Here is a 22808-nt window from a genome sequence, read left to right on the forward strand (position 1 = left end):
TCTGTCCGTCTGTCCGTCTGTCTGTCCGTCCGTATGTCACAGCCACTTTTCTCCGAAACTATAAGAACTATACTGTTGAAACTTGGTAAGTAGATGTATTCTGTGAACCGCATTAAGATTTTCACACAAAAATAGAAAAAAAACAATAAATTTTTGGGGTTCCCCATACTTCGAACTGAAACTCAAAAAATTTTTTTTCATCAAACCCATACGTGTGGGGTATCTATGGATAGGTCTTCAAAAATGGTATTGAGGTTTCTAATATCATTTTTTTCTAAACTGAATAGTTTGCGCGAGAGACACTTCCAAAGTGGTAAAATGTGTGTCCCCCCCCCCTGTAACTTCTAAAATAAGAGAATGATAAAACTAAAAAAAATATATGATGTACATTACCATGTAAACTTCCACCGAAAATTGGTTTGAACGAGATCTAGTAAGTAGTTTTTTTTTTATACGTCTTAAATCGCCTAAATACGGAACCCTTCATGGGCGAGTCCGACTCGCACTTGGCCGCTTTTTTTTTATTTCCGTTAATTTCAAGGGTGCATTCCTGAGCTTAAATCAAGTAACTTTCTCAAAGACACCGATATTCTAATTAACTCCATTTCGGAGCTAATCAATAATTTGTTAAAAGCTTATTACAGAGTCGAGGACTACTTGACAGACAAACATGCATGGTCCAAACCAGAAACTAATAAAAAGTAGTAGCAATTAAAAACATTGTATTTTGTATAGAGTTATAGGTGACACAGCTCAGGTAAGCAGGAAAACACATCAAATATTATATGTTGGTAATTCATAATAATCAATCAGATTTATATAATATGTTTTCCCATTTCTTTTAATTACTTTATTTTCTTTTCCTTTTGTAAGAATTTGATATGTTTTCTGAAAGAGCTACGAATTTGTATGATTCCATGTACATATGTATATTTTCTAAATCAAATTTCTATTACACCTTATGTGTATAATTGCATGAATTCTATAGTGATTTAAATTGTATTTTTTTTTCCTTATTTTCTCGTAATGCATGTTAATTATAAGATATAATTATTTTTGAAAAGATGTGTCCCGCCGAGTTTGTTGCCGGTCCCATAATGGGATACCCTCCTCCAATTGAGGGGGGATTTAAATCTTCTCGTGGCAGAGGTGTAGGGTTGGAGCCGGTCTACCTAGCTTTATTTGACGTTCATAAGCGCATTGTAATTATGCCTACTTGAATAAACTATATTTTATCTTATCTTTATCTTATCTTATCTTTATTTTTTTGCTATAAGGCCTCTACAAGCGTGTACACTTGCCTTAGGGCCGGTTTACATATTGATTAGTGTTTAGAATGAGTTCATACATTTTCTATTAAACTTAAGTACAATCTCGGTCGATCGATGTTCGAAATGACATTGATATGTCACAGATTTCAATTGCTTGGTTGACTTAAATGTAATGCCCGTGTTACAACAACGCTATATGCTACATTTAATTAGTTTTTAAACATTTTTTTTTGTAAAAAAAGCAAAAAAAATTTTTTTTTTTAAAATATCTATGCCATTTAGTTCTCTTAAACGTACTTAACCATACCCCGAAGATAACGGAATTCAATAAAAACACGGTGTAGAGTAGTTTGACGGAGCTTTTTTAGACGGCCGAGGTTTAGCGAGGTCGTCATGTAATAAGTTTGTGGAGCTGTTCTTGCCAGATGGCCAGGTCGAATAAATGCTAATTCTAATGAAAGTACTGAAAGTAGTTGTTAAATATTGTAAAATATAATTACACGTGTTAAAGTACTTCAAAACACACAGCACGGGCCTATCCCACAAAAAATTACGCCTTATGTAAGTTGTCTGTTTTTTTACTCTCGAGGTATTAAGTGGTGTTGAGGTTTTACGCCAAAATAAAACAACTGAAATAATTCTAAAATTGTTTTCTTTTATTGTACAAATTTGACATATTTGTGAAAAAAGGCAGTTCTAGGAACTACGGCTGTTATTAAAAATAAAGTAGGTTAAACCTACGAAGCTAGCTCGCTGTATCGGTGAAAACGTCCCGTATTATACTCGTACTAAATGTATATTACCAGTTATATTTATACTGTTTTAGCTGGAAGTTCGTTTTGGTTTGTGGTGTATTTTCTGTGCAATTTTATTGTTCTGAATTTATTTTGTATAAAACAGATACAAAAGAGAAGAATACAAAACAAGATTATCGTAATTTACAACTTGTTTATATGTTGGTTTATACACATTAATATTAACGCGATTTAGATTGAAAATGTTAGTATCGCGTGATAACAGTGACAGTTTAAAACGAACCAATAATAGACGGGAAAATAAAAATATAAACCATTCGTGCTAGCACTGCCAGGCTTCAAAGATAGGCATTCTGTCATAAACTATTTTTTTTCTCGTCATTGCCACTGCCACGGTTGGCCGCTCAGACTATACGAGCCCCGATGCACATGTTTTCATCTAGTCAGACCATTTTTTGAGGTTTTCGCGTTTGTACAAAAATAATGTTTTAGTTTAAAAATCACTAGTATTTATGGTTATACTAATGTAGTTTAATTTTATATGGTAATATTCTACAATAACTTAATCCAAATACAAGAAATACCGTTTGTACTGAAAGGAAAAAAAAAACGATTTTTTTATTTTTTATTTAAAGGGTAGGAATATAACAGATGTGAAAAGGGTTATTACTAGGGATAGCAACACGACTCTGCCAATGTACTGACAATTTTGTTTCGAGCCCATGCATGCAGCAGTACTGTAGGAGAGGACAATATAATTTGGACAATGTTTTTGAAAAGTAAACTTTTTCAGCAATAAAAGTCTCATGCAAGTTTATTATAAGATCATAATAAACTAGATTATACATTACTATTATGGTTCCCATTAAGATCGGTTTTCCTAGGATAGCGGTGCCGTCATATAGCGGCCGTCTCCATACTAAATTATACGGCTAAATATGGATGTCGTAGTATTTGTATGGAGACGGCCGCTATATGACGGCACCGCTTTCGGAGGAAACCAAAGCTTTACTGGGTAATTTTATGTTCATGTGTAAAATTTATTACAATAACAAAATTGTTGTGTGGAACTAGACGAACTAATTTGCATCGGGGCTCGTAGATAATAATTATTGCTAGTTTATCGCTCTAGTCTCACATAAGCAGAATAAATATACTTACCTGAAAACTATTTAAACACTCGATATCATTCGTTTGAAACTATGCAATGATATATGCACAAATTAATGTTTTAAATATTGTTGCGAAGTATATAATAACTTAAGTACCTACTAATAAATATTGAGATTGAGTCGTCATGTTAGGACATTAATTGCAAAATTGTATAGTGTAAAAAAAGAGGATGTAGTCGGATTGAGACTAAAACGATTAAGTTTCAATCCAACGCGTTTATATTTAATTATCACCAATAACATCTTTTGTCGCACTAGCGTTTTTTTCTTTAAGTACCTACGGAAGAAATTAAATACTTCCTTTACATCCTCATTATTCCTCATCCAACAAAAAACAACGGATGTTATCATTTCTACATAGCCATTTTATTTGAAAAATGTATTGCAGGCATGTGCAGGCAAATGTAATGTGATATTATTGTACTTTCTCTCATATTTTTTTCGTATCATTACCTATTTGCATTAAAAGATTGCACTGTACATAAATAACACCAGTTATTACCGATCACGTGGACCCAGTCCTCTGCTCATAGAACCTCTGGAACCTTTCAATTACTCGGAGAATATCGTTAGGTTCGCAGGGGTTCCCGATGGAACCGACGTCTGGGCAGCCTTGCGTTGTGAAGCACTCGAAGGTTATCTCAGGCCGGTGGCAACAACTAAGGACCGCGGCATCGCAGTTAGTCGGGAGTTGGTTTGTTGAAACCTCTTTTGGCGCGTTCTGAGGCGGCCTTTTCATAATCGACGGGCGAAAAGTAGTCGGCGGAGCTCCAGGAGGAATACTATTCAAAGTGCCGTCTCCTTGAACGGTCCCGTGCTCAACTGGAGGAGGCCTCCTCGTTAGAGTGTTGTTCGGTCGAATAACGTCAAAATTAATCGGCCTTCTAATATCCCGTCCATCGTCGTTGTCTTCGTCGTCGTTGACGACATATCCCCAGTTCTGTCTCGTATCCTCCATTTCAGGGAAGCGGTTGGTTATGCTATCTGGCTGGCTTCCGTTTTGGTTGTTGGTCGGCTGAGGTTGCTGGTTACAGTTGCAGGGTTGAGGTATATAAAGAACTGGTAGATAAATAGGGAATGATGGTGGGAAAGAAGGCGGGAAGGTTGGTTGTCTAGCTACGGATGCGATGTCTTGCAACCGCCTGTATACTTGTGACAGCGGATCGTCTACTAAACCGTAAACGCCGGTGCTTTGTGATTCGTCTCTTTTCACAAAAGTAGGATATGCAGGGTTGACTAGTGGTGGAATGCCAAATCCTCCGAAATCGTACCAGCGCTTTTGTCGCTGGCCTGTGGTATCTGTGTTTTCAAGGGTGCTTTCTTCTAGTGGGGTTGGCGAGGCATCAACACTCGCTGTCTCGACTTCAGCTATGTCTTCAAGCTTGCTGACGTCACTCGGTGCAGCGTTGACGTAGACTTGGATCGCTATCACGGCGAGCAGCACGTGTTGTATTCTTGCCATCTGTAATTCCAAAAAATCTCCTTTAGTTTCATAAATTTACTAATATCAAAAGAGAATTGAGGTATATTTAAGTTATGTCTAGGGTAAAGGCACCAGTAGTCAGCCTTATAACGACTTTTTTAAGTTTGAACGTTCGGCATTTCTACAGGATTAGTCGGATAATTAAACAAATGACATGGTTAGATCAATTGTTTATCATAGTTTTAAAACAAAATATTTTAAAAAATAACAATCCTCTTTATAATATCTCTAATTAAGTTTAAACAAAAAGTGGCACTTTTCTCCAGTAGTCAGCCTCCAAAATCCAGTAAGCAGCCTCTGTGTACCCAGTACTCAGCCTATATAAACTATTCATAATAATTAGATCAAAATCACTAATATTTATATCAAAATCAACGATATTATAATATTTATTTTTTCTTTATAATTTTTGTTATCGTTATTGTAGTTAGTTGTAGTTTTTAATTTTAGTTTATAATTTTTTGCATATATCAAAATCAACGATGTTATACAAATATCTATTTTTTATTACTATTTTAGTTATTGTTATTGTAGTTAGTTGTAGTTTTTAATTTTAGTTTATAATTTTTTTGCATATACATATGTATTACTTACCTACTTGTTTACTTATTTAATAAATAAAAAATCTTATAGGTACATACAATTCTTATGACACTAAATTTGTTGGCCATAGGAACTTAATTATTCTTGCAAACTAAGAATTGCAATATTTATTTTCTAATAATTAATCCGTCAAAAATTAATGAGGTAAATCAGGTAATATAATTATGTTCCTAGTAGGTAAAAAATAATTAATCGAGTCTATGCAGATCTAATTATCATTAATAAACAGTCATATACCGACCAGGAAAAAGCAAAATGATAGTAATGTATAGTTAACGTCAATAATATGTATACACTTTTGAACCTTATTTCAATGAGATAGGGTTTAAAAATGTGGACATATTTTTGGCGGCGACGTACCAAGCAAGGTCAATGGCTGAGTACTGGATCCGCGAAACCCAGTGCTCAGCCGCATTAAAACGTTATTTCAAATGCGGCTGACTACTGGGTTTTACTTTAAATTGACTAGGGCATGCCTAACTAAATTTGAAAATGTAAATTTAACGGTCCTAACGGTCGCATTGGCTCGAAAATAATAAAATAAACGAATAACCCAAAGGTCAGCCGTGGGGGGCTGGGCACTGGATTCTTTGGAAAAAAGTGTTATCCAGTGGCCATCCCCCTCAATTTATAAGTGAAAAATTGATATTTTCATTCAAATATAATGCAATTTAATAGATAAACTAATAAATAAACCAATCATTAACAAAAACATTAACTTTTAACATTAAAACATAGTTTTTCTTGCCTGTTAAGAGAACACCACGTGCAGTAAAAAATATGGCGGACATGACACTATTGCACTCGTCGACAAACAGCACCTGTATGAACGAGTATATTTCTTCACACCGTTCCCTCACCGCACCTGTCGTGTGACGTATTAACCAATAAGGAATCAAAGCTCCTATTTGAGTACTCGCGATTTGTTTAAACGAATATACCAGATATTTATGACCAATAAACGGCTCAAAAGGCTGACCACTGGTACCCGGCTGGCCACTGGTGCCGTTACCCTATGTCATGACAAATCTAGGCAAATTTAATCGAAATTACTAACTTTTTATATTTATCCAGGTGCTTAATTCTTGTGATCATGAGTTCATATCTCAATTTGTAATTTAACCCAATATAAACTCGCTATTGCATATTGAATCGCAAAAAGTAATATTACAGTTTCCATGTGAGAAAACTGTATGTAAAAATTTCTATTAACCCAACGTCTGGCTTGTAAAAAGAAAGCCGGGCCGGGCATAGGGTTACCAAGTACTTTCTGTGAAAATATCCGACTTTAATATTAAAACGCTGACATCTCTGCTAACATTACGTGTGACTTTTAATAACATATAGCTAAGTACTTATTTATTACTAGTACTCAATAGTCCCAGAATGTTTATCTTAGAAATTACTACAAACAATATTTTATTTAATATATGCTAAAGTTTTCAGTTCTTTCTCACTCGATCTAGACCGTCCGACCTTCCGCTTAAGTGAAAATCTTGTCGTGTTTCTACCGCATTCCCGGAAAATACACAAAATTCCTGACTTTTCAGGAAAAGTCTGGTTACCCTTGGCAGCTTCAAACTAGGTACGTTTTATTTCTCTGCGATTAAGCATTAGAGAGGACCTATTTTCTCGGCATTCCTTTATAAAATGAGTGAAATCTTAAAATCTTTCATCGCTATATTTTATTCGCGTTTTAGGTCACTGCACACAATTATTTAATATTTTAGACGCAACATGAATTACTGGGAAATTTGTAAAAAAAACTAGCTGTCTGGTAAGTTAATTGAGTTATTATCATATGAATTTGTTAAATGAGATGCTTTACTTCATTTTAGAGTCACGTCGATATTAATGCATCATTACGTAAAACCTTTCGGCAAAGCAATTTATTCTGACATGTGAAGGGTAGCAAATACAGAAGACGCAATATAGCATGCGAGAGACGTGTTTGGTCTGGCGCGCATGGCGTAATGAATGACAGAGGCAATTAAAGACATGGACTTTTGTCTAGCATCATCATCATGATCATTACAGATGAGTAAGATTACTAAGATATGGCAAACTAAAATAGATGAAAGGGAAAAAGCCCTCCAGTGGCGTAGGCCGGATATAATATGTAATAAAATAATTTGAATTGCTCTTAAAGTTGTAAGAGATTGCAACTTTTGCGTTTACTATTCGCTGAACCTGGCAACAGTCGTTTTTTTTTTGTCACTTGCCTATAATGCCTGCTTACAATGCTTCCGAGTAAATATGGTGTGTGTGACAGTGTCCTTATGTCATAGCATCTTACAAAAATATATAGAGCTGAGACCTATCTAATGTGACGTGGACGTCGATGCACGTTAACAACCCAACTTTGTAAGGACCCAACTGCCAAACTGTATTCATTATTTGTCTTTAGAAATGACAAAGAAGGGATCGCTTGTCCTATTTGATAATTGGTGAGGCAGTTAAGGGAGGATATAAATTAAATGCCGTTGATACTAAAACTTTTCGGTTTCCGAAAATTCTGCTATTATATATTATTATTTTCATAAAATGTTGTGGATAACTTCGTCCTACATATCTTTTAACATTATTTTAATTTTAATATATATACTCGTTCAAGCAAATCTTGTCAGTAGAAAAAGGCGGCAGATTTGAAAAATCGCGGGTTAGGAACACTACGTTTGAATTATTCGAAAATCGCGTGTCATTTATATCTTATCTGTGGAACTGTTTTGTTTACATTTCATCGATGTTCGATGTACATTGCTGCATTTTGTTCGTTTCCTAGGGATACCATACTTTAGTTTGCTTTACATTGCTACTGACATATCCGGCTTGACAGACTATATTATGGCCATTCAGAGTATTCAGACAAAGTGACAGTCCATTTGAGGCATATACTGTTGGTACATTAAAACTTTTTTCTACTCCAGCACTTAAATGTGTCAATTAAATGACTGACAGTGATATCTAAAGCAATGTCATTTGAATGCTTTGTCTATAGGCTCATAAGATGACTGCAAGCAGTCATCTTATGAGTATAATACAACTGCTTTATTTTTTTTAAAGATACAAGTTCCGATCATCTTGATTGAAAGAGGTATGTTTTCATTTACAATAATAACTCTTTTTTTTTTAAATAATAACTCTTTTTTTTTTAAATAATAACTCAATTTTTTTTAAATAATAACTCTTTTTTTTTAATAATAACTCTTTTTTTTAATAATAACTCTTTTTTAATAATAACTTTTTTTTTTTTTCTTTTTTTTTTTTTTTTTTGCTGAAGCTGTCATAGAAAAAGTAATGTATGCAACAGCTCATAATTGGTTCTTAAAATTCTCGGGTCTTTTTTTACAAAACTCGACTACGTCTCGTTTTGTAACTTCGACCCTTGAATTTTAAGAACCCTTATTATATCACTGTTGCATAAACTACTATTTAAGAACACTTCTTTTATATTCGCTTCACCCATTTGCTGTTAAACTCCGACAACAACCATCGAACCGTTCTCGTTCGCATAATGCTTCCTACCATCGTCTTTATTGTTAACTGAAAATTCGTAGACCCTATTACAAAGGCATAAGGTCCACCATAGGTCATTTAAGAGCGTTGCTGTTATTACAAAACGGTCGGGTCGAAGTTTCTTCTCATTGTCTACAAGACAATTGAGCATCGTTCCCGCGCCCATTGCGCGTTGACGCGTTTCTTAAAGATGGTCCTTTGAAAACACGGCCAGTCTGTTATTGTATCATTTTAGTTTTACCATAGAGAAATATAGTAAGACAAGAGTGCTCACTCCATACATCAGTTTTGGTACAAAAAGACTATTAATGTCAGTGTCTACATCTAGCATCGAGTAGCGGAATTATCAGTACTCCTACTTGACAATAGATGTAGCAGTACTGATAGTTCCGCTACTCGATGCTAGATGTAGACACTGAAATTAATAGTCTTTTTGGTAACAAAACTGATGTATGGAGTGAGCAATCTATGTATTTTTTTCTCTATGGTTTTACAAAGATTAGAAGATTACAGCTAAAGTGTCGCGTAAAACTCAAATATCAGTAAGACCAAAACTTTGTATAGCTTTTCAATGGCATAAATATGCAATGCTTTTTGTATGATTTTATTTTAAGTTCTATTGTAAGCATTGTAATTCAGCGTAAGAATAGAAAAGAATCAAGAATTAATCGGAATAGGTTCATCCATCATCAGATTGTGTGTGTGTACCCGATTGCCTATTAAAATTAAATCCATAGTGATACAATAACCTTTAAGCATTAGCATCAGACTTTTACTCTACCCAACGATATTCAATTCTCTTGGCTCATAGTAGGTATATTTCCTACATACATTAAGTGCATCTTAATGTAAAAACGATTAACGACTGAGTACCAAAGAGTTTATAAATGTGTGCCTTTTCATTAACACTTGGCCAACAAAAACTTCCACAAACATGAACAAACAATGATTTAAATTTTCATTTAAATGAAAATATTTCAGTTATTTGAGAATGTTATTTGGTCTCAAACTAAATAAACCCTTGCGAAGCAAAATTATGACGCATAAGGTTCTACACACATATGACTGATGTATCCACGTACCTATGGTACTCAATGAGTCATTTTTTCACGGTACAAACGTGGACACAAAAAGCATTATATGCTCATTACAGTGATTCGGCACGTAGGAACGTATTGTTTAGGAAAATCGTGACCACATTTTTGTGACAATGCTTTGACAATAACCATGAGGACATATATTATACTTAACAGGTACCAAATTTAAAGAAATACCTACTAAGAATTAAAACCTCTCATATCCCAGTGGCTCAAATATGAGTCGGAATTATATGGATTTGAGAGGTTCTGGGAATCGAGGAGTTAAGGGGTATGTAGCAAACTAACTTAGCGCTAACGTTGGACAATCTATATATCTCAAAACGTATGACTCCGTACCGTGTTGGCGTCATTTACGCGAACTTCATTTTTCAAATAGGCATATATTTAAGTGTATATTTATAATTTTACTAGCATATGTCCACGACATCGTCTGCATGGGATGATGGTAATCAATAAAAACTATCAGATGTCCTTCTTCAGACTTCAAAGTATCTCCATACCAAATTCCATGTAAATCAGCTCAGCGGTTTAAGCTACAGTCCCTACAGACAGTGTTAGTTTCGCATTTTAAATATTAATTAGGGATTTTTGACATGACTAAGATATAATCCTAAAGTGGCCTCTTTTAATTATGTCATAACCAAAATATATATATTTGTAGACTGCGGGAAAATCCTAAAGAAAGGCCAGGTCAAGAGCACCCTAAAGCGGCGAGCGTGTATGAGGAATGTATAAAAGTGAAGGAAGCGAAAGAGGTATGTCAGGAATGTCACAGGATCGTGGCTAGTAAAAATCCGTGGTCTCTGCCTACCCCTCCAGAAATTAAGCGTAACTATATGTATGTATGTATGTGTTTATGTATGTATGTATTTGTAGATATCTATTTGCTTGTACATTCTAGGGGTAGTCTGAGAGACAAGACAACTAATGATAGGTAACTTTCGAGATTTGCATCCAGTCAATCTCGAAAGTTATCAATAGTTATCTCTCAGTCTTCCGCCGACTACGTGGCTTGAAGCTCTAAGTGAATATACGTAGTTAATTCAAAACCACATTATAATACCTACTGTACCTACTAGTAGGCAGGTGTACCTCCACAGACGTCGTGTGTATTGTCTTTACGCGATTTTAAACGGGGTCACTATTTCTCTGCCAATTACTTATCCTAATGACTGTAAAATAATTGATAACTGACTTCCATGAATACTATTTTTTTTTTCATCATCTTGCATAGATCAAAGAAAAAACCTTTTCATTTGCTATCATGTGCCTTCAATGACATCACCAAAATTGTAAAAAGTAGTCAAAAGCTATAGTGCAAAGTCATAGTGGTGGCTATTTATCATGGGTCTTGATTATCAATCATCATCATCAAGTTACTAATAAGTGAAAAAAAAAACATAAACTATAGTTACTACAACACTTAATAATTAAATGTGGTGTCCTACAATAATACTGTGCCCGTGCGCGTTTAATGAAAATAGCAATTATTTCCGTAAGAAAGCTGCTTATGCGAGCATCACGTATTAAAAAAAAAGTTTTGCTAATATAGATAGACCAGCTATTTAATTGTACATTATTTTCTGCGCTGAATGTAGACAGTGTCAATTAGTAAGTAAGTGACTAATCAAATCACGCCCACTGCACTGTCTGAAGTAGTGTCAGTGACTTGTGTTTACAAATCATTACCATATTGTGGTTGCAAACAGATCAATATCAAGGCCGGTCAACTTTTGCGTCTACTTGCGTTTGCTGTTTCAAAACTATAGATATCCAAGTTTCAGTAAGACTAAGATTCATATTCAACATGTATATTACTGACCCAAGGGGTCTTAAAATTGCGACAAAACTGGCGCCTTTTTACAGGAAAGACGTATAACCTTATCTCATAACTAAAGTCTATTTTTTAATTCGGTAGACTGAAATGACAGTTCTTTGTATGAAATGACATTTTATGTTCATACTAAGAACTGTCATTTCAGTCTACCGAATTAAAAAATAGACTTTAAATATTACAAGTGATGAATAAAGCTTGCCCAGCCCAATATAAAAAACGAAATTGATTACGCACTAACAACAGGTAATAAAACTTAAGCCTACGTCGGCTACGTCTGGTAAACGCTTGAAGTGCACGCTGTATAGACCTGAACCCGTACCATGAGTCACTGACAGTGTCAAAACTGACATATACGCTATCGAGAACGTAATTTACTTTCTATACATCTCGTTCGCACTAATATGCGAGTACGAGCGAGATGTATAGAAAGTAAATTACGTTCTCGATAGCGTTTATGTCAATGCCAAACTGATGGTAGCCTGATGGTAGCCCTATAGGATAATATAACATGATAGCTGTTGCCCGCGACTTCGTACTCGTGGATTAGTATAATTTTCCCCATACAAACTATAGGGGATGAATTTTGAAAAATCCTTTCTTAGTGGACCCCTAGACATTATAAGGAACCTACTTGCCAAATTTGGACTTTCTAGTCCCCGCGGTTTGGCTGTGCGTTGATTTAAGTCAGTCAGTCAGGTCTTTCACGTTTATATATATAGATAAGTAGGTACCACTAACACCTAGATCTAATTAACTCGGCAACCGGTACTACAGCTAGCTGTCGCTAGTGCTAACGGGCTTGGTGAGATGGGAGCCAGTGGGAAGTGGGACTAATGTCTCATTAACAAAATGCATGATGTACTTTAGTACTAAATTCTGCCCGCGATTTCGTCTACGTGAGATGATAATGATTGATAAAAACGATTGATAAGTCCTTTCAAATTCGCAATACCAAATTTAATTTAAAACGGTTCAGCAGTTTAAGCGTGAAGAGGTGACAGTAAGAGAAACAGACACACACAGAGCTACTTTAGCATTTTAAATATTATTAGGGATTACATAACTATTAATATTCGTTTTTAGGGTACCGTACTTAGAAGGTAAAAGAGAACCCTTATAAAGCGACTGTTAACTTTTTCGGAAACTATTTTGCTATCGATTTGAAATTTTGAATAATTATAAAATAAATAATAAGACTAACCCAACGCATTGAAAGTGATTTGCATTTGAAATTATCTAAAATGGTAAATATTTTTACTTATATTAAGGATCGGGACTTAGGGAGTAAAAAAATTAAGAACAGTTACCCAATAAGTGGTTCATTCATCTACAACAGCCAATCTGCCAGAAACAGCGTATATCTTCTCGTTTCTCAATACGAGAATAAGATTATAATAATTATAATCTGCAGAAGGCGGTGATCTTGGACACGGCGCGGATAGTCCGCCGGTACCTCTCTCTGCGGCCCTGACCACCGGCAGCTTGGGCCTTGCCCCGCTGCTGGCGGCACCCTAGGTTAGGTTTTTAGGGTTCCGTAGCCAAATGGCAAAAAACGGAACCCTTATAGATTCGTCATGTCTGTCTGTCTGTCCGTCTGTCCGTCTGTCCGTCTGTCCGTCTGTCCGTCTGTCTGTCCGTCCGTATGTCACAGCCACTTTTCTCCGAAACTATAAGAACTATACTGTTGAAACTTGGTAAGTAGATGTATTCTGTGAACCGCATTAAGATTCTCACACAAAAATAGAAAAAAAAACAATAAATTTTTGGGGTTCCCCATACTTCGAACTTCGAACTGAAACTCAAAAATTTTTTTTTCATCAAACCCATACGTGTGGGGTATCTATGGATAGGTCTTCAAAAATGATATTGAGGTTTCTAATATCATTTTTTTCTAAACTGAATAGTTTGCGCGAGAGACACTTCCAAAGTGGTAAAATGTGTGTCCCCCCCCCCTGTAACTTCTAAAATAAGAGAATGATAAAACTAAAAAAAATGTATGATGTACATTACCATGTAAACTTCCACCGAAAATTGGTTTGAACGAGATCTAGTAAGTAGTTTTTTTTTAATACGTCATAAATCGCCTAAATACGGAACCCTTCATGGGCGAGTCCGACTCGCACTTGGCCGCTTTTTATAATATGTGTATAATATTTTTGTAAGTGTTTTTATATTTTAATTTTATATCCATATTGTAATAAAACCTAACTTAAGACGAAAAATGAATAAAGATAATAATCTATAATACTACTACTATTATAATACTGATAATTATTATCAGTTTCGCATTACGCGAGTCAATTGTTGCTAAATAAATACACGGCTACAATGGATATAATACACTTGATTGCAGTTTTTGTGTGGTTAGTTAATTCTACAAAGATATGGTATGATACGTTTTTTTATAAATATTATGTACTTACCTAATTACGATTTCTTTATGTTTTATCATTCATAATTCAAAACTTTTTTATATCAATGATCCTCAAATATAAGTATAAACGGGGAGAATCCATATCCATACTAATATTATAAATGCGAAAGTGTGTCTGTCTGTCTGTCTGTTACCTCTTCACGCTTAAACCGCTGAACCGATTTATTTGAAATTTGGTATGAAGATAGTTTGAGTCCCGGGGAAGGACATAGGATACTTTTTATCTCAGAACTCACCCCTTAAGGGGGTGGAAATTTGTATGGGCAATCAATAACCGCTGAACCTATTTAGTTGAAATTTGGTGTGGAGATAGTTTGAGTCCCGGGGAAGGGCATAGGGTAGTTTTTATACTTTTTATCCCAAAGATCTCCCTTAAAGGGGGTGAAAAGGGGGGTGGAAGTTTGTATGGGAAATCGTTAAAAAGCAGATTGGGTAAAAATAAGCTACCCAAATTACTAACTCCACGCAGACGAAGTCGCGGGCAAAAGCTAGTATTTTAATAAGTGAGCTTGATTTTTATCAACTTAGGTAAGTAGTTAAGTACCTACACACCGCTGCAAAAGTGCATTCCCACTTATTGAATGAAATTCATTCATAAAGTGGTTATGCACTCTTGCAGCTCGCTGTACCTACATCAATTCTTTGTGAGGGTACTAAATAGTAAAAATGTATATTATTATTTTATATTTTTATTTTATCTGTAGAACACCAGCAGTTACCTTTTAACTGTTGCCACTTGAGATTTCGGAATCCACTGACTTTTTGATTTATGTTTTGCATGCAAATTTTAAACCTACAATAATATCGTGACATAATTTAGGTAACTATGTATTAGGATTTGAAGGTGCAGTCACGAAAAAGATCGTGAGTTAGACGATCTTGACCTATACAATGGAAGCACTAGACATCAACATAAATGCTAACAATTATGAACTTTTGAATGAACTAGGTTATTTACCCACACCACAACCACAAAATCTGAACGTTGATGAACGTTAACTATACATTAAACATGCCGTGCCAAAATTTGTAATAAATAATTAACATGAATTTCTAACCACTCATTCAAGAAAAATCAGAAGGCTTACCGAGTAAATGGAAATGTCGTTTTCTGTTTCTCTATCTCTCGAATATGCAAAAGTGAAGAGATTGATAACGAAAGGAAATAATTCAGTAGATAAGAAGAGAGACAAATAGGTAACGAAATTTCGTTTTTATTAGGCCCTCTGGTAGGTACCAATATTGTCTCGCAGGAAACATGAGAATTTATATTACTTGTATTGCAGTAGGAGCTTCAAGGAATTCAATAGCAATAAAAACCGTATCATTATAATATTTTATCACCTAGCAAATTGCTGTACATAAAGTGTTAAACGAGCGTTTTCGCTTATATGTTATCCGTGACAGCCGATTAGTTTTAGAACCTAAGCTACAAGAATTAATATTTTGTATACCAGTTGTAATTAAGCTTGTCATTTGCATCTAGTAGATAAGTCTATTAACCTATGTATGTATGTATTAGGCAGTAAGCATCCTGAATATACAGGGTGCCATTTGAGTCGTGATCCGTAATATGTTATTCTAACTCCATAAACAACGAGCAATTTAATGCCCCTACTCTTACTAAAATCAGACAAGATTTATTTTTTATTTTTTGTTTTTTGTCAATTATTTTACTTTTATAAGTGGATTTAGGATATTACAATGGCTTATTAAGATATTTAAATTAGTAAATTGAATCGCCTCTTTGAATCGGAAGTGTCATTGACATCAATTTTGTCAATTGTCCCAGTTAGAAATAAAATGTACTTAATTTTTCATTTGAAATATCTTACAAAGCTGTTTAAATACCACACTGCCACTTGTAAAAGTAAAATAAATGACAAAAAATAAACAAAAAAACAAAAAAAATTGTCTGATTTTAGTAAGAGTAGGGGCATTAAATTGCTCGTTGTTTATGGAGTTAGAAAAACATATTACTGATCACGACTCAAATGGCACCCTGTATAAAAAACAGGTTACAATCAGAAAAGGCATGTTCCTGGTTACCTTAATACTTTTATGGTGACGGTTTCCGGCAAGCAGGATACAGATTACATAAAAACACAACAACACAAGTAACAACATAAGTTGACAAGTATCATTTTCTAAATGAAGCTAATTATTTGGCTAAAGTGCATATTTCTAGGCATTTCCCTAAAATGTTTCAAAACTTTGTCGTTGTTATTTATTCAGTTCTCGCGCAGGAAGGGAGGCCTGTGACCAGCAGTGGGACGTATATAGGTATGCTGAATTCTAAAATTTCACTCAGACAACTTAAGCCTAAACTTCACGTAAGCCACCGCTAACTCCGTTTTCCTAAGCTGCGGGAAATTTCAAAACGCTATAGGTACTTAACTATTCGGCGTTAGTCAAGATTCAAGCAACCTCGGACGAATTTCGTGGGATGGTTAAAGTTGCTATCAAGCTATGCGTCATACATGATTTTGAACTTTACGGCATTCTTCTTATGGTTTCTTTTTCTATGTATATTTTGGCACAATTGATGCTAATTAAAATCGACAGCGGCAACTATAAACATGGGGGTTATTTCAAGTGCAGTTTAGCCAAATGCTTCGGGTAACCAGTATAAGTGCGCTCTCCAACTATGCACATTAATTATGAATTTCAAAGTCATATTTATACTAGTCCACCTTAACAGTGGACTCAGCGGCACTCATAAGTGATAAAATTGCGAAGCTTGCCGATCTTGGATTACAGTAGTGGGCTTATTACGGTGCTGGATTAGAATATTTCGTGTACTTGACCCTATATTCTGTAAGTTATCACAGCTATTGGCGGAGCCGGCCAGACTGATGTTGCCACATCGGATGCGCATATTTTGCCACAACATGTAAAAGCGCAACTGTTACCACACTTATCAATATGCTAATTGTTTATTGAATTGTACAATTCGATTGACAAAAGAAATGAAGTGTCCACGAACGGTGTTTGAACGTAGATTCTAAATGGACTTGTGATTTCTGAGTTAGGAATAGTGTAGTCCTAACTAGGTGTTATTTAGAATAGTGAAGTAAAATACTGATTTAAGTAAACTTTCACGATTTTTAACTCGCTTTTATTAGGTCACTTTTTAACTATGTAATGGAATCTTGCAAGTTAAATTTGATCCACTTCCCGGTTTCCGATTGAGCTGAAACTTTGCACATACATGTAAGTCTGGTGACAATGCAATATTATGGTACCATCGAGCTGATCTGATGATAGAGACAGGAGGTGGCCATAGGAACTCTGTGATGAAACAACGCAACCTAATTGTGTTAGGGGTTTTTAAAATTGTCTCGATGAGTATTAGTTGTCTGTCGTAAGAAAAATACAGTCAGCGATAAAAGCTTGCACCAAAAAGGAAATTTTTTCCAAAAACTTTTACACATTATTAAATTATACAACGGGACTTTAAGTTTTAACATTTACCTCCGACGGCGTCGTTAAGCCCCGTTTTACAATTTAATAAACTGAAATACTTTTCTGAAATTTTCCATAAATAACATTCACTTGTTCATTGTAACTACATATTAATTAACCTGTATCCGAATCCTGTCTGACTTTATGGTTAAGAAAGTGAAAGTGAATCGGTTAAGGAATTTGGAGAAAGATATCATCTACCTACTGTTTTTACTGCATACAAGGAAGTCTTGTGTACACATACTGTAGGAGGGTAATTTTATGTAGAAAGTAAAATGTTGACATCATGAGTGGTAAGGTTCAAAGTTTCCATTTTAGAATACTTCCTATGCGTCGGGTCGGGACTCTATTTCATTTTTAACACTAGGAGGAACTATTTAGTTCGTATAAGTAGAAATTGTTTTTACATTAAATTTTAGGTAACGCGACTTTTGATTATAGTAATCAAGTTTTTCACAGTTTTTTAATCAAAACTTAAGTTTTTTTAAGTAAAGTTAGAGCTATCTTGAAGTATTTGAGTACCTTCTGAATCTGCTAAAGCGCATCTGGCGTTATCGGGACCTAATTTCAAACTAAATTAACAAATAATGATTACTTAGGTACATATTTTAAGTAGATTCCTGGTGTATTGACCTCATTGTACATTATTACGTTATCTAAGGCTTAATTTAAATGTACTTATATACTGAGATATTACGGATAAATTTATTTTATTTATCGTATGGCTTGGTTACATGTCACTGGATACAGAACTTAACTAACTTAAAATTAAAATTTCGCCCTACTCAGGTAAGCAGCCGCTTCTCCAGCCAGGGTATTGAAGTCATTCACGTGGCCCGTATATCTTGTGAGAGGACATTCCAGCACTATGTGTTCAATGGTCTGGTCTGGGTGTCCACACTCGCATGCAGGAGAGGCACTTCAACCCCATTTGTGCCAGTGGTGTGCACAGTTACCAATTCCAGTTCTAAAGCGGTTAAGGGCGGACCATACGCGACGAGGCGCTTTGAAGCCAGTGGGGGGTGTTCGAGGTGTGAGATGGATGAGGGGGTTTATTTGGTCCACTTGGTGCTACCATTCTGCTTGCCACGCCTCCACCAGGCTCCAAGTGGTTTGTTGATTGGGCATCTGTAGAGCAGGGGGGTTTCTGGACTTTAACCTTTTATTACTCATCTCGTTGAGGTCTCGGTGGATGGGAAGGTTAGAGCACCTGTGCGTTTTTGTGGCTTCTCGGTGAAGGCTTTTGTTCCTACGAAGGTGTGCGGGAGCTATTTTACCCAGAATGGGGAGCCAGTGGGACGGCGTAGGCTTTAAGCATCCAGTAATTAGTCGGAGTGTCTGGTTTAGTTGCGCGTCGACGGCTGAAGTATGTGCACTGTTCATCCAAACTGGGGCGCAGTACTCAGCCGTTGAGTAAACCAGAGCCAGAGCCGTAGTTCGAAGGCAGGGTGCAGTGAGTGGCTCCCCAAGTGGTTCCCGTGAGTTTTTGGATAATGTTGTTCCTGGTCTTGAGTTTGCTTGCAGCTTTCTGTAGGTGAGCTTTGTATGTTAAGCTTCTGTCTAGTGTAACTCCCAAGTATTTGGGGTTCGGATTGTGCTTCAGGGTTGCACCCTTGAACCTGATGTTGAGATAAATGAGACGGATAAATGAGAATTTAGTAGCTGGCCTTGCTTCAGATAGCGGAAACATTAGCGAATCTAAATTAATTTGCATATTTCGTAAACCATTAGAAGATTAAGTAGGGTAATTGTGTCTGTTTGCCGTCCAGTGCCTGTTTCCGTCCACTTGGCGGAGTTGCTACAAAGAATTGCGGAAAATTTGAATATAAACAAGCCTTCTCACACATGTTTGGATTTGTTGCAATCCATAATGTCTAAGCAATATTTTTACCAAAATAAAAGTGTTATTTGACAAATAGCGGCTTTAAAAAAAATTATGTAAGTGGCGGCATTGCATCCAGAGCTTGAAAACGTCATTTTGCAAGAAAAAAAAAGTGTTGGCGGCAAATGTTCACGGTAAGTTTATTAATTAATTTAACTAGTTTAAGTTACGTTATTGGCACATACTGCAACTTAAAAGTATAGTAAACGCAATTTTAAGTGTTTTTTATAGTTTTTTCATAATAATCTTTGATAAATTTAGTGGACGAGTACTGACATACTAATTTTGAAAAATATTTAGTTTCCGACCACACGGACGGTAACTGGAACAGCTAGGTGAGTATTTGTTATGATCGTTTTACTTCAAAAGACTTATAAACTACTATATATTTTCTCTTAAAATGATGTTTCTTGCTTATAAGATTATACATTTTAGTTTTCGTCCACGATTTTGTCAGTGTTGCTTGATTAAAATCATGTTTAAAATACGTGGTCGAAAACTAAAAATAGCTTTAAATATTGTTTCAGTTTCCGTCCATGTACTATGAGTGGTGTAGACGAGATTTATTATTACATGATTACTGAGGGCGAAAATAGCAATTCGTGGATGAGTTTCGATTTTGTTCGACGAAATGAAAGAATTGAACTGAGTCCGACAATGAGACGATTCCACGAATTGCTATTCCCACCGGAGCATAGTGGTTTGCCCCAAATATGCGAGGAAATAAGTTAAAATAGGCAATTAATTATTTAAGCATCAAGCATTACTCGAATCTTAATATAAAAAATGTCAAATCTTACGATTTTCCCTCCTTAATATCTCGCGCACGAGTGTGAAGCGGGCTTTAAAATAATTGAAATGTCTATGATTATTAAGCAGTATTTACACGATGTTACAAAATAGTCCTGCAAGAATGAGACATATAATTGTCTCCCTATCTCGCTCTATATCCTACAGCATGAACTGATAGCTGTACCAGGCCGTGTGGATGCTGGTTTAATAAGTATCTGTTTTTCGCTCTCACTTAAGCCCCGCATTCACACTCCTACCTTGTAGGCCGCCTCGTAGTCCGCCTCGTTGGGTAGGATTGTGTATGGGGGTTGTAGACTACGAGCCGTCCTACCGTTTAGCCGTTTGTAGGACGGCTCGTAGTCCACAACCCCCATACACAATCCTACCCAACGAGGCGGACTACGAGGCGGCCTACACGGTAGGAGTGTGAATGTGGGGCTTTATAAAACTGCGTCCTTAAAAGCCATCTCTTTCTCGCTCTCACTCATGGGTGCGGTTGTCTGTTACACGGCTTTAATGGACGTACATACGGCGGATCACCTTACACACGATCGAACGTGCGCCGGACCGTTCGTTTTTCCTATACATAAATTAACACAAGAAAACAAATAACTATCATATATTTAAGTGGGTATTTCATGATAAATTTTACTGTCCGCTACTCTGGCAGCTCCGATAAGTTGATGAAAACTAACGCAACGACCCTATATACAACAAAACTAAGTCGGTACTAGTAACGTACATAGCTTAAAAATAAATGATTCCTTATTATATTGATATTATATATTATAAATGCGAATGTAACACTGTTTGTCGGTCTGAGTCCTGAGGAAGGAAATATATATAAATATTTATCACGAAAATAACCATTCTACGCGGTCGAAGTCACGGGCAGAAGCTAGTAACTAACTAAGAATTATCTATATAACATAAAAACAAAAAATAAAGATAGGTATAATTGATTTTCAATGCAATAATGCACCCTACAGTACTTTTTCATACAGTGGACGAAAACTGACTCATACGTGGACGAAAAGTAGCTCACAGGCGGACGGAAACTGAAATAACCCTACTTTTTCATAATATATTTTTTATGAAATAAACCGTAAATATTATTTAAGGTCACGTAATATTAACCTAAAATAGACAATATGAGCAATACAAACAAATATAGCACATTTAAGTAAGACTACTTAAATATTTTTTTTTAGCATTTCAAAGTAGACATCTCCTATAATTGGACGGTATCTGACACAATTACCCTAGGTACTTTACGTACTTGCAATTAAAGGTTTAAAAACTTCCGCATAGCATTTACTACACTTTAAGATAAAATTTAATGTTAAACGTTCGTTTTTGTATGGCTATCTGTCATATATTATTTCAAAACAACTCCGTGATCATCTGTCAGTTTCGTTACACAATTAGCCGGTTACTCGTGAGCTTGGCATTTTTTATAAATATGTTTATACAATAGGTCAAAAGGAATAATCGCGTTTATCATGCAATTATTGGGACATGCAAAATCTTTTGTAACGTTATGGCTTTTTAACCGACTTCAATTTCATTATAAACTGATTTGAGCGTGACTGTGATTTTATATCCATGAATACTCTGAGTATGTTTTACTATTATTAAGACGTATAAAATATATTACCAAATATTTACAAGTACACTCGTAGTTATTAAAATTCTTATGTTTCTTCTAATAATTTTATCGGTTAAACCAGTTTAATAAGTCACAAAAACTTGTTTTATGTTATGTTTCTAGTTTTGTCAATAAGTATCGTAGAAATATCGGCACGAATTGTTTTTGAATAGGGCCTCTTTTTTTCACATTTTTATCTAGACATCCGTTAGGTGTTTATCTTACCTACATTGATTGTCCTGATCACGTAAGTGCTAATTGACTCCTCTCGTGTAAATATGACCTAACCACGAACTCAGAGTTCTCCCTCACTGTACACAATCCAACTTACCATTCTAACTTTTTTGACTATTCCATAAAACTTGAACGTATCACTTTCACTGGTACACTGTAAACGTGTCGTAAATGTTTACATTTGTCATCACCACATGGAGTTGCTGTTTACGGAAGCAGCACAACGGTCGGCGCACGGCGAGGTTGGCAACTGGCGGCGCGCGCGCCTCTGACCAGCTTTTAGAGGCGACTCGTCTGCTTTGCACCACCACTGCCATCCAGCATGCGGACCGTTACCTTGCCAACCAGTTCCTTTATGCACTTGAACGTTATGCTGGGTTTACACGAGCTTAGTGACTAACGATTGGTAAAAGTCACTTTCATTGTATTGTATTGTAATGTGTTTCCCTTATATACTTATAAACAATCGAGAACGCGATTAGATACGACTGCAGTTGCAAACGTTCATAGGCTGTAATCTACGCTTACCATCAGGCTGGTCGCGTTGGTTTTTGAGTTTCCCTGAGCGTGGTAAAACAAGCTCTGCGATGGCATAGAAGTATAGCTGACGAAATTT

At 35.7% G+C, this 22808-nt stretch overlaps 2 protein-coding genes across 2 annotated transcripts in view; one reads left to right on the forward strand and one right to left on the reverse strand.

Moving 5' to 3' along the window:
- LOC134649624 (uncharacterized) overlaps window positions 1-22808 on the forward strand; it is a 215175-nt gene that overhangs the window by 49860 nt on the left and 142507 nt on the right. The window lies entirely within an intron of this gene.
- LOC134649608 (uncharacterized) lies at window positions 3688-22494 on the reverse strand. The gene is made up of 2 exons (XM_063504436.1): window positions 22290-22494; window positions 3688-4660 (listed from the first exon to the last, which is right to left on the reverse strand). The coding sequence occupies exons 1-2, from the start codon at window positions 22290-22292 to the stop codon at window positions 3704-3706; spliced, it is 960 nt and encodes a 319-aa protein (XP_063360506.1). The 5' UTR covers window positions 22293-22494; the 3' UTR covers window positions 3688-3703.

The sequence above is a fragment of the Cydia amplana genome, chromosome 7 (assembly GCF_948474715.1).
Source record: "Cydia amplana chromosome 7, ilCydAmpl1.1, whole genome shotgun sequence".
Lineage (NCBI taxonomy): Eukaryota > Metazoa > Arthropoda > Insecta > Lepidoptera > Tortricidae > Cydia > Cydia amplana.